The sequence below is a fragment of the Glycine max genome, chromosome 12 (assembly GCF_000004515.6).
Source record: "Glycine max cultivar Williams 82 chromosome 12, Glycine_max_v4.0, whole genome shotgun sequence".
Lineage (NCBI taxonomy): Eukaryota > Viridiplantae > Streptophyta > Magnoliopsida > Fabales > Fabaceae > Glycine > Glycine max.
Genome location: NC_038248.2, coordinates 17,358,706 through 17,372,201, shown reverse-complemented (window position 1 = coordinate 17,372,201; position 13,496 = coordinate 17,358,706). Strand labels below are relative to the sequence as shown.

General features: G+C 29.1%; 1 protein-coding gene across 3 annotated transcripts; it reads left to right on the top strand.

The window, feature by feature from the left end:
- Positions 1-5,278: 5,278 nt before the first annotated feature.
- On the top strand, positions 5,279-12,888 carry TPS13 (terpene synthase 13). 3 transcript variants are annotated; one of them, XM_041007133.1, is made up of 7 exons: positions 5,279-5,424; positions 6,695-6,977; positions 9,841-10,216; positions 10,704-10,871; positions 10,954-11,095; positions 11,808-12,053; positions 12,461-12,888. In XM_041007133.1, exons 1-7 carry the CDS (start codon positions 5,311-5,313, stop codon positions 12,761-12,763), a joined length of 1,632 nt encoding a protein of 543 aa, XP_040863067.1. In that variant the 5' UTR covers positions 5,279-5,310; the 3' UTR covers positions 12,764-12,888. The 3 variants fall into 3 exon arrangements, with proteins under 3 accessions (XP_040863067.1, XP_040863066.1, XP_003541032.1); XM_041007132.1 differs by having other exon boundaries at positions 10,650-10,871; positions 12,461-12,886; XM_003540984.4 differs by having other exon boundaries at positions 10,650-10,871; positions 10,957-11,095; positions 12,461-12,884.
- Positions 12,889-13,496: the final 608 nt, after the last annotated feature.

Genomic DNA, 13,496 nt, shown 5'->3' with positions numbered 1-13,496 from the left:
CCTATCAACTGAAAAAAATCCTTCAACTATTTCTCGTCCTTGAAAAATTCTTTTTGCGAGAATCAACCGCTTCTTTCATTCTTCCTTGCTACAAGGTTGTGAAAGCAAAACAACAATGGATACCTCAGAGCCCTACACTGGGGCAATGAAAGGCACCATGCAAAAACCTCAAGCGAACCTAGGGGCAGATTAGAAGTTCTCAACCAATAGGTTCCCTACTACAAGGTCATGACAAAAGATAACGATTGGTAGCTCAAAGCCTTACATTGGGGCAATGAGGGGCATCGTGCATAAGCCTCAAGTGAACATAGGGGAAGATCAAAAGTTCTCACCCGTCGATGTTTTTAAACAAAAAAAAGGGGGACAATCCTTGGGATTTCATTGGATTGATTAAACGGCTCCATCACCGTCACTGCCAAAATTATCAAGTGACTAAATCAAACAGAACATACACTCTGAGGGAATTCTCGTAGAGATTTGCAAAAGATAGGATAAGGACAGTCAATCTGTGTTTTCCCAAAAAAATTAAATCAAAATCAAAATCATAAAATAGGGAAAGAATGTCATGAACATTGTACAACTTTCCATTACATTCCATTGTTTCATATGAAGTCTGCATTTGCCAAATTTTGCGACAAAGGTTGCATGCATCTGCATCCCTAAAAATCATGTTAACAACATAGATTTCCTACATCTAAGGTCCAATATTTTGAAATTGGGATGACCAGTCCTCTCAATGAGTCAATGTCATGCTTTCTCATAAAGGTGGACCCTTGGGTACTAGAACCTATTGCCTTTAGAGGACTACACGTCCTCGCCTTTAAAGGGCTACATGCCCTCACCTTCAGAGGGCTGCACGCCCTTGCCTTTAGAGGACTACACGTCCTCGCCTTCAGAGGTTTACATGTCCTCGCCTTTAGAGGACTACACGTCCTCACCTTCAGAGGGCTGCACGCCCTCACCATCAGAGGACTACACGTCCTCGCCTTTGTAGGGCTACAAGCCCTCACCTTCAGAGGACTACACGTCCTCACCTTTAAAGGGCTACATGCCCTCAACTTCAGAGGGCTGCACGCCCTTGCCTTTAGAGGACTACATGTCCTCGCCTTCAGAAGGCTACACGTCCTCACCTTCAGGGGACAACACGTCCTTGCCTTCAGAGGGCTACGCGTCCTCGCCTTCAGAAGGTTACACACCCTCACCTTCAGAGGGCTACACGCCCTCACCTTCAAAGGATTACACGTCCTCACCATCAGAGGGCTGCATGCCCTCGCCTTCAGAAGGTTGCATGTCCTCGCCGTTAGAGAACTGCATGTGCTCGCCTTCAAAGGTCGACACGTCCTCGACTTCAGAGGGCTACACGCCCTCGCCTTTAGAGGGCTACACGTCCTCATTTTCAGTGGGCTCCACATCCGCACCTTAAGAGAATTTAAGGTCCTCTGCCTTTAATGCTTAACCAAGACTTTCACTCCCGTTTAAGGGGTCAGTAGTTTCCTTTTATCAGTTCTGGGGCCACCCCCAGATATTGGAGGGCGACCAACTGTGCGAGCACAACCAGAGAGGGAGGCTATCGCGCAACTACTATGCATACCGGGGCAAGATTTCACCCGTGCCGCTGCACAGAAGCGAGTACAGATCGTGCGCACCAACATGACCACTCTTACACAGATATGGATGACATTGCTACTTAGCAACATTCTGCCCAGCGACCACAATGTCGATCTCCCCCTGCGGAAGTATCAATTGGGACCGTGACCACAATGCCGATCTCCCCCTGTGGAAGTACCAGTTGGTTTGTGCCGTTATGACATAGGTAAGTATGCACGTGGCTCAATTGATTTCTGACGTCATCTACTGTTTGCAGGGATCGTGCCCACAAGACACCCAGTGGACTCAGAGGAGCCCAACAGGGCCCTGGGATTTCCAGCTCTAGTTACGGGTCTCTGTCAGTCCTACAGGGTGCCCGCCCCCCAGCAAGGTCATGCCATTGTGATTTGATCACCTTCGTTTCTCAAGTCATAGTAGGACACACCTAGTTGCTCATGATCCTAGGAATTTAAATAAAACTGGCACAAACTCGGAAGATAGTCATACCTCACAAAATATATGTATATGTGTTTATGTAGTGAAAATACCTTAGATATGCATGTATGTAACAAAAAAATGCTTCACAAAATATATATATGTATGTATAGGTATAAAAATACCTTGGATATGCATGTATGTAGCAAAAATACTTCACAAAGTATATATATGTATGTTTAGGTAGAAAGATACCTTGGATATGTATGTATGTAGCAAAGATACCTCACAAAATATATATGTGTGTGTGTGCAAAAATATATCTTTCGGCTGAAAAGCTAGCATGCTGTCGAAAAGAAATAACTTTCAACTTTTCTTTGAAAAAGATTCACTGATCATAATCAGTTTTTGAAAAAAATGTGTATACGCCTGAAGGGTGAATGCTATGAAAATTTCTCAAACACTTGAAAAAAATGTGTATTCACTGATCATAATCAGTCTCTCTAAATTATTTTATTTTATTTTTTATCTCTTTAATTTTAAAATACAACACTTTTAATTTCTCAAACACTATTTAAACTATTTTTCATCCCTTTATATAGCATTATCCAAATTACTTTAAAGATCAAAAGTTGTACGTTTAAAAATTATACGAACAAAAAATTGACATAAAATTTTAGAGGAATTAAACTAAACTTCAAATTTTTAGAGGAAAATATATGTTAATTTCCCTATTTTAATAGAAAATATTAATAGTTAAAAGTAATTTTATATTCCAATTATAATTATGAATAAATAATACATAGTTTTTTTATCGGTGGGAATTGAAAATAATATGAAAAATATATAATAATTCACATTCTACTCAACTAATTGAATTGATTTTTTTATAAATAATATATATATATATATATATATATATATATATATATATATATATTAGTAATTCAAAAGGGTTTAACATGTTTATCTAATCACAATTAACAATTAGATATGAATGATAATTTTTTAGACTTTTATATAATATGATTTTTATAAGAAATTTAATTCATGACTTAAGTTTAAAGCCGAAGTCGTAAATGAAAACATGAATTCGTAATTTGTTTTTTTTTTTTCTCACAAATGGAGATTTTGTTTTAATTTGAAATCATGTTTCTTAAAAACGCTCAAGCCTTTTGGAATTATTTACAGCAAAATTTAATCTTGACAATTATGTAACTTGGCGTTAAAGTTTAATTCCACGTTGAACAAAATTTATTACATCTGTTCTCAGTACTCTCTATCTGCAGTCAGGCTGCGCATAGAAAAGTCTATAAAGTAGTATTTAATTAGAGTTCAACTCAGTACAATGAAATGAATGACAGTTACAACACACAAAAACCAGGAAAAGATTATTGGGAAATATCACATGATAAATAGGTGAAAAGATTATTGGGGAATATCACGTGATAAATAGGTGACGTCGATCTTAAGAGGGCGACGTCTCAGTTTACATGAAATATGATTTGAATTGACTTATTTAATTAAAAGGTTAGGTTCAAGTTTTTTTAAAAGCCTATTAAATTAAATAAATGAGACTTAGGTTTATTAAAAAATCTTATAAGTTTGATAGGCCGACCTATATTTATATATATACTTATATTATAATGGTGATGGATGAAAATTAACGATTGAATATATTTATCACACTTTTTACATTTTTGAGGATTAAATTTTGTATCTATTTCATTTATCAGAAATACACTTGTCATCAAATTACACCATTACCGAAAAAGTAACTGTTTATTCAAAACAATTTGGACCTAACTATAAACAAATATTAACTAACTTTTATCTTATTTAATGATAATATTCCTATTATGTCATTCATTTAATAAAATTTTGTTTCTATGAATTATTTATTCTTATTCTAGGACTATCCTAAAAGATATTTTAGAAAGGAGAATAGATTTTAAATGAAATTCTTTAAATTAAATATTATTAATTAAATTCCTTAATTCACACGTGTTTCACAGTTAAAAAGGCTTTTAAAAAGGCTCAGACATCAAAGATTCATCGTAGGTTAGACTCAGACCTTTTGGTATGACATTTTTAAAAATCTGGCCTGGCTTGATAGTCTTTTTAAAGGAATAGGAAAGTCAATAAAAATAATAAAGAATATAAAAGGACACATGACTTACACCTAAATTATAATTAAAGTCTTACTTGATTATAGGAATATAAGTTATGGAGCAATAATGTGTAATCAAAATCTAGTAGTTTTAAAAAAAATTAATTGTATCCAAAAAATAATATTATATACTGATACCAAAAAATAATATATATATATATATATATATATATATATATATATATATATATATATATATATATATATATATATATAGGTCAGTCTATCAAGCTTATAATGTTTTTAATAAATTTAAGTCTGGTCTATTTAATTTAATAGGCTTTTAAAAAAGACTGAGCTTAACCTTTTAATTAAATAAGTCAGTTCAGACCAAACTTTATGTAGGTCAGGTCGTAGATTCCTGTAGGCCGATCTGACCTATTTCCACCCCTAATTAGTGAGCATCAAAAGCTACAAATACCAACCGACCTTTAAATATCAGTTGTGTAGTCACCGTCGTGTTTATTAATATTATGGCCAATTACAGATAAATATAATTAATGTGTTCCCATAATTGTTGTCATGTTACTATTGTGAATAATTAAGAAATCTTGATGTTTAGGTAAAAAAAACAGCCTCCGACAATTTCATAAAACCTTGGCTACCACATATGTCACGTCCCCCTAGCTCGAGCAATGCATTGTAGAGGGTTAGAAATCCACGACGATAATGATTAAATGAAACCAGTTTTGTGGTATCTTAACCTCGTACACGTTAACACCTGCACCAACTTCAATATATTTATAGCATTAAGTATAAGAGAATTTACAATAATTTATACTTTATTGTTCAACCAATTAATCTAAATTTCTTGACAGTGATACTTATTGAACACACTTGTTTCTCCATCGCAAAACGCTATACAAAAGTCAAGAGGAAACAATGTGTTGTAAGGCGACTGAAAAATCTATATTACTTTATTTTTAATTAAAATAAATATTAAACGCTATTAATTACAATAACTCAATAAAAATCATTTAAATTAGTCTGGCCTACTCATTAATGACTTAAAATCTACATATCTTCTCTTCCGTTCCCTATAAATTGTTTGAGTTGGGTCGTTCACATTTCAAAGCAAAGCTACACTACACCAACCGTCACTTCTTAGAAAGCAAATCATGTCTAATGTCCCCCATGATGCAAAACCGGACTTAAACTCCACTCGGTGCACTGCAAATTTTCATCCTACAATTTGGGGGCATTATTTCCTTTCTTATGTTCCTAGTTCCACGGTATATGCATTTTTTTATGTTAAAATAAGTTTGTAATTTTTAATAAATATCTAAATTTTATATTTATTTTTCTATGAATTTTTTCTTTTTTTTTCTAATGAAACAAAATTTTGTTTTCGACTTTTAAAATCTTTTAGTCCATAATAAATTAATAAATTTTATATTTATTTTCTGATATTTTTTTCATTTGTTATTAGTTCCTCTATTTAAAAAAACTATTAACAAATGAAAATTTTTTATTACAACATAAACAAAAAATTTAAGTATTTATTTGAGATCACAAATATATTTTAATATTTATTTTACATCTATATCCATTTTACTTGGGATGAATCTAGTTATAACTACTGAATTTCATCATCATATGCATATCAAATTTCAAATATATATATATATATATATATATATATATATATATATATATATATATATATATATATATATATATATATATATGTGTAAAACATATTCTCCCCTTAATTAACATTTATATATTATTATGAATTTGTGTGAATAAACTTCTCCACAATCATTTCTAAAAAAAATAATAAGAAAAAATAGAATGAATTTTAGCATAAGTTAAAATTAGCTCCAGACATGAAATAATTTTTAAAAACTCTTTTACATTATCTTCTTTAAAAGATTATTTTTTACTTATACATGTTAATAACCTTACTTCATTTTTTCTTTTGATTCTCTTCTCCTATAAAAGTAAGAATTTTATTCTGACAGATCTTATGTAGAAGCATAATATGTGCTAAAATAAAATGGTTCAAATGAAATATTGAGTGTACTTTTAAAATTACATTAGATTTTATACGTTGAATCATGTGAGGCGTGATCATATAGAAAGAAAGATTGTTATTGCATAATAAAATTACATTAGATTCCTATTACGTGTCCAAGCTTTAAAAGAGAGGAGTGCTAGTGATATATTATTTAACATTTTTATCTAATACATTCTTAATGATTAACTGAAAATTAACTGAAATTTATTATAAAAAATGAGAAAACTATGAGTGAAATCTATTCATTGGAATGCACTTGTATAATTTTATTTTTTAAATAAATTTGAATTAATAATAAAGAATGAAAAAATTACTCAAAAGAATACATTCATTATATTGTGTAATTGGTCAAGTATAGAATGCATCTATAATAGGTGATTCGCCTATAATTGGTCAAGTATAGAATGCAACTTGACTTTTGACTTTTGTCAAGATCAATAAATGTTTCATGTTGTGCTAGACTTATATATACCTTCTTGCAGGAAGATGATAGCCGAATAAAACAAGTTCAGATTTTAAAAGAGCACGTGAGGAAGATTCTTGTTTCTCCGATTAATAACAATTTGTCTTTTAAATTAAATTTTATAGACACAATTCAACGCTTGGGTGTTTCTTACCATTTTGAACAAGAAATTGATGAACTGTTGCTCCAAATTTATGATATTTCAACAAAGGACAATAACATCATAGGTCACGATGATGATCTTCAGCAGCTGGCTCTACTCTTTCGATTGCTCAGGCAACGGGGATATCGCATTTCATCAAGTATGTCTTTATAAACATTGCACCAAAAATTACATTTCAACATTCCAAGAGTAACTAAAAAAATGACTTCTTATCCTTATCATGCATTTTGTTGGAATCTAATCATCAGAGGTAATTTATTCATTAATTACAATTATTAGATTTCAAGAAAATAAATAATATAAAAAGAATAACTTTTTTTAAAAATTATTGTTGGAGTAACTTTATCTCCCCTTAATAATAATATATTGTAGGTTAATTGTCATATATATGATCTTATATTAATTCCTCATTCAGCTGGTTTAATTTTACAGTATTTATGTACAACCCCACAGGGACATTTCATTACATTATATCTTTGTTTTTGTCTAAGAGTGTAGTTGAGTCAACTTCATAGGAAAAATAAATCCAATTAAATTTTTGTAAAATAATTTAATTCAAATTTGGAGATTATTGTCACCCGACCTAAATAGAAATAACACAATCAAATTCAAAACTATGTTAGATAAAAATAACAAAAAGCTAAAAAACTATAATTGATCTCTAGTAGCTAAAAACTAATAGTAATCGAACTTGGTAGACTCTTGGTGAGTTAAGAATGATGGTGACAAAATTTGCTTTAGTTTTTGGCTATAGCTTTTTTTGTGATGCAAGATGAAAATCACAAACTTTCTCTCTAATTAGCAAATCATGAAATGCATATGCTTTTTGTTAGGTTGTGTCAAGTTTCTCAATTTTTGAAATTTTCCCAACAATGTAAGACCTAATCTATTACTATTAATAAAAAAAAAAAAAAAGGTTTGGTTAGGGACACATGTCACTCTCTCTCAATAAAAAATTCCCTTCAAATCTTTTACTTTTAATAAAAGAAGATTTGGTTAGGGACACATGCCACTCTCTCTCTAAAAAAAAATCTCTTTAAAACTTCTTTTTTCAACTTTTTGCTCTCTTTCTTTTTTAAATTTTCCTTTTTTATCTTATCTTTTCTTTTCTTTTATATTTTACTTATAAGGAAAATGATATCTACCATTCTATTTGCCAAAAATCTCTATTATAATAATAATAATAATAATAATAATAATAATAATAATAATAATTATATCTACCATTCTATTTGCCAAAAATCTCTATTATTATTATTATTATTATTATTATTATTACATATATAGTAATATATTATAATTTAAAATATTTTTTTATGAGAAACCACAAATATCAAGAAGTAATTTTAATCAATAATTCATCATTTTGGAGGACAAACTCTTTTCTATGAGTAGTTAATACAATTGAATACCAAAAAATCAATAATATTTTTATGTATGTTAAAATCCCATAAAATTATCTTTACTTATAAATTTTATAAAATAATTTTAAATAATGTGATAAATAAATATTTTTATTAAATAAAATTTTTATTCTGAGGTTAAAATTTTATGCTAAAAATAATTTAAATATAATCAGTTAGTATAATTATTAAAAAATAATATTTTGACTCTATGTTCAAAAATTATATATACAAATTTTTTATTAATCGATATTTATATACTAATGTTAATTTTTTTCAAAAATATATAAAATATATTATAATAAATTTATTAAATATATTTTGATAAAAAATAGTTTAAATTACCTACTGAATAATATTTTTTAGATTATAATTGTAAAATAATTGAATGATTTTATTTTTTTAACATTTGAAAATTATAAAATATTTAAACATCAATTTCTGATACCATTTGCAAATATTTAAAATAAAATAAAATATAATCATGTGACTATAATCAAATATATTTTCTTTGTTTGAATACTCCTACTCTTTCAGCAATTTAAAAAATTTTAAACAATTAATTATGTTTCCTCAAAATATATTTAATCTTTATAAGACTTCACATTTTTTTTTATAGTAATGGGTTGAGTTTATGTTATGAATTATTGTATTTTATGTTTGATTCAATTTAATGACATCTAAAATTAGTTTTAAAATTAAATTAGACAAAAATATATATAAAAATATATTGTTTTAGAGAAATAACTATTTTTATATATACTAAATAGAAGTAATAACCATTTTTAGTGAACACCGATGGACACGAGGAGAATATGCCTGACGTCGAACCGAGGACGGTAGTGGGTACACAATTTTATTGAATTTTATTTTATCATATATTTATCATCATCTTGCTTGTTATCATGTCTGATAACAATCTTATATATTTTTTGGTTTAAATAATTACATATTTGGAAAAATATTAAAATACCCTTTTGTCTTTTAATAATTTTATTTTTTTGTTTTAATTTTTTTAAATTAAAAAATACTTTAATTTATTTACATATCATTGTTAGATTAATTTATCATATAAAATTATATTATTATGTACAAAATAGTTTATCTTGTTTTTCTTTTTTGTTGTTGCTGCTTGTAAGATACTAAATTTGAACTTCATCAGTGACTACTCCTATTTTGCATGATATCATGTTCTTTTAATATACAAATTTGCATCATATTTGTTCCTACTAAAAGATTTCCATCTTATTGTTATGTTTTTATTGACCACAACAAATTATAGTTTTGACTTATGCAAATAATATACTCACCACGTTCGAAAGCTATTAAGTCACCCGTGCGGAGGTATGAATGCCATTCTAATTTGACATAAATGGGGGCTTACTCTCTTTTAAACTGAACCAAGAGAATTATTTGATTCCAAATAACTTTTTGCCTCTAGGATCGGGTTGATTAATTGGGTTTATAGGGTAACACTACTTATATTTTTTTTATATTTTAAATACGATAGCATCCAAGCATATATAAATTATAATCCTTATATAATTAAATATATAACTTGGAATTAACTCATGCATGTGTTTTTTATTTATGAAACAGATGTATTTTACAAATTTAAGGACCAAACTGGAAACTTCAATGAAAGGCTAGCCAATGATATACAAGGAATGATGAGCTTGTATGAAGCATCTCAACTAAGATTTCATGGAGAAGAGATACTTGAAGAGGCACATAATTTCACTCACATTCAATTATCTAAGTCTTTAACCACCCAATTAAGCCCTTATCTCGAGGCACAAGTGCAACACATCCTAGTACAATCATTTCACAAGGGAATGCCTAGGTTGGAGGCAACATATAATATCTCTTTCTACCAAGAAGATCCTTCCCATGATAAATATTTGCTATCTTTTGCAAAAGTAGACTTCGATATTCTGCAAAAACTACATAAAAAAGAAGTCAGCAGTGTGACCAAGTAATTTCTTCCTTAAAATTTGATATTTTATTTTATAAATGCTTAAATATACTTTTGTTCCATTAATATATCACTTTTTTGTTTTATTTTTGTTCTTGTAATATACATAATTTTGCATTTTAGTCTTTATAATATTTTGTTCATTTTAAGTTAGTTCCTTTGACAACATAAATGGTAGAGACTAATACAAAATTATTCGAAATATTACAAGGACAGGAATGAAAACATTGAGTATTTATTGAAGACTACAATAAATTAATGAAGACTAAAATAACAATTTTTTTACAAGGACTTTCTTAAAATTACTTTTATAAGGATCAAAATAGAAAAGAAGTAGTATAATATAGGAATCAAAAGTATACTTAACCCCTAAATAAATAAATTCAAGTCTAAGACATTTTTTAAAGAAATTAATATTTAATTTGGTGATTAGGTGGTGGATTAAGGATTTAAATGTGTCAACAAAGTTGCCTTTTGTACGGGATAGGATTGTTGAAGGTAGCTTTTGGATTTTGGGAGTCTATTTTGAGCCGCAACATTCTCTTGCTAGAAGGATAATGCTAAAAATAGTTGGCATATTGACCATCATTGATGACATGTATGATGCTTATGGAACAATCGATGAACTTGAGCTTTTTACAAATGCAATTGAGAGGTTAGCTACATCAAAATGACATATACTTTATATATTCACTTTATTTCTTCAAATAAATTAAAGCCAACTTTCTATTGACTAGCAGGTGGGATATTTGTTGTTTGGATGATCTCCCTGAATACATGAAAATATGTTATACAACACTTTTGGATTGTTTTGAAGAGATAGAGGAAGAGATGGTAAAGAAAGAAAAAGCATACTACATTAAGTACGCTAAGAAAGAAGTATGGTTAACTTTTTTTTTTTTTTTTTTAATTTACAAAGTTACGTTGAATTTTCCCTTATTGTTTATTTTTTCAATTGACTAAGAAATTAAGTAAAATGTATTTTCATACCATTTGAGCTTTTTTCTATTTTGGTTGATATATTTTTCATTCAAAACTATAAAGTACATTTCCTTATTCTCTAAATTTTCTTTTTTTATTTTGAATTTTGAAAAGACCGTAGAAAGATGATCTTTTGTCAAGTGAAATTAATGGTGTACATGAAACTTTTTCTCTTTATTCTTACAATAATTTCACCAACCCCATATCATAACCAAACTTTATAAGAGATTTGAATTGGCTGCAAGTGTAATGGTGCAGCTAACAAAATGTGAGTTGTCCTGGCATGTTTGATTTACTTTCAAATTTTAGCTTTTTAAAAGTAGAAATCAAGCAGGCTCTTGGTTTCTTCTTCTTAGACTGATTAACTTTACTTTTTGGAAGTACTAGTATCCAATCATAGGATGTTTTAGCTCCTTAGGAAAAAAATGTATATTCCTTATCCATTAAAAATTGTTATTATAACTTGAACTTTAAGCCTTAGAACCTAAATCTCTCATCTATTCCTATATGTATCATTTGAGATACACTTGCCTAAAAAAATATTCTTGTAATCAAACAAAAAAGTATGGAACACATTTCTCAATATCTTAATTTTGTATTTTGATTTTAGATGAAAAGACTAGTTCAAGCTCAGATGACTCAAGCAAGATGGTTTCATTGCAACTACACGCCAATAGTAGATGAGTACATGCAAGTTACAACTATATCAAGTTGTTACCCTATGCTGATAATCATATCTTACATTGGCATGAGAGACACAACAGAGGAGATCCTCATATGGGCAACAAGTGACCCAATCATTGTTATAGCTGCTTCAACAATTTGTAGGATCATGGATGACATTGTTGGAAATGAGGTACGTACTAGATACCAATTATTTTCTCCAATATTTGGTGAATTTTACATTGATTTCACTATAAATAAATGGAATCAATGTTTTTTATGGGACTCCTATAAAATACTCCTCTTTATAAAAAAAATGCATTGAGAAGAAGTAGTAATAGCACCGCTCTCCAAATACTTGAGCTATTAGGTTTCATAAGACCATTTGTGTAAAAACAATTATTTGAGTTAAAAACATAGATGAGACACATTAATTTATCTTATGTTAAAAGAGCTAGTCATTTTGTATTCCAAAATTTTTAAACATTTAGGAGAGGAAGACTTAATAACAATTTTGATAATACCATTAGCAATTGTTACTCTAACTGTTAAATGTTTATTTCATTACGATTAACTTTTCTTTTATTTGATTTATGTAAGGTTGAGCAAGAAAGAGGACATGTTGCCTCAAGCCTTGAATGCTATATAAAGCAACACAATACCTCAAGGAAAGATGCCATTGATCAACTACGCAAGATGGTTGACAATGCTTGGAAGGACATCAATGAGGCATGCCTTAATCCTACTCAAGTACCAATGACTTTTCTTAAGCCTATTGTCAACCTTGCACGCGTGATAGACGTGCTTTACAAAGACGAAGATAACTATACAAATGCAGGAGGGGTAATGAAAGATTACATTCAAGCTTTACTAGTTAATAATATGTTTACTAATATCATTTAGAAACTTAATTCCTTTATTATGTAATATTATGTTGTTATTTTTGTTTGTTTTAGAAGGTTCCAAGTTAACACTTTTAACTTGGAAAATAATTTCTTATTTAATGACATTTGTCATACCTTATTATCGTTTTAATTAGCTATATTACTTTTAATTGGCTTTGTTTCCTCCTTTAAACATATCAATATTATCTTCGTTTAATTAACTTTATTACATTATTTTTATTATCCACATGATATTGGAAATAATGCGACCTTTTTCTAACTATAAAAGGGGTTCTCTCACTCCTCATTTGACTCACCAAAACTGAAAATTCCCTTCTCTCCTTTGTTCTTGGGTTTCTCTATTATTTATACTTTTCCACTTGTCTATTTTGATACCTCAATTAATTTGAGATGGACTTGTTAAATCCTTAAGAACTTATGCGTTGTGCAGATAAGTCGATGATGATAGTAAATATCACATGTCTCAGCCTATTTTCTTCATGTATACTATGCTTCATGAGTTGGAGAACGAGTCGAGGTTCATGATCATTTAAGTTTGCATGTGGATTTATTGTTAATTGTGATTTATGATTTGACTTACCTAAACCAAAAATTTTAGGGACTTAAGTTTGGGTTCAAATCTTAACTACTCTAACTGTTTATTTTGCTCCCTAATTAATCTTAATATCAATTATTATGGTAATGAGATATCCTTTTAGTTTGAGATATCCCAAAGAGTAATTGGATGAAGG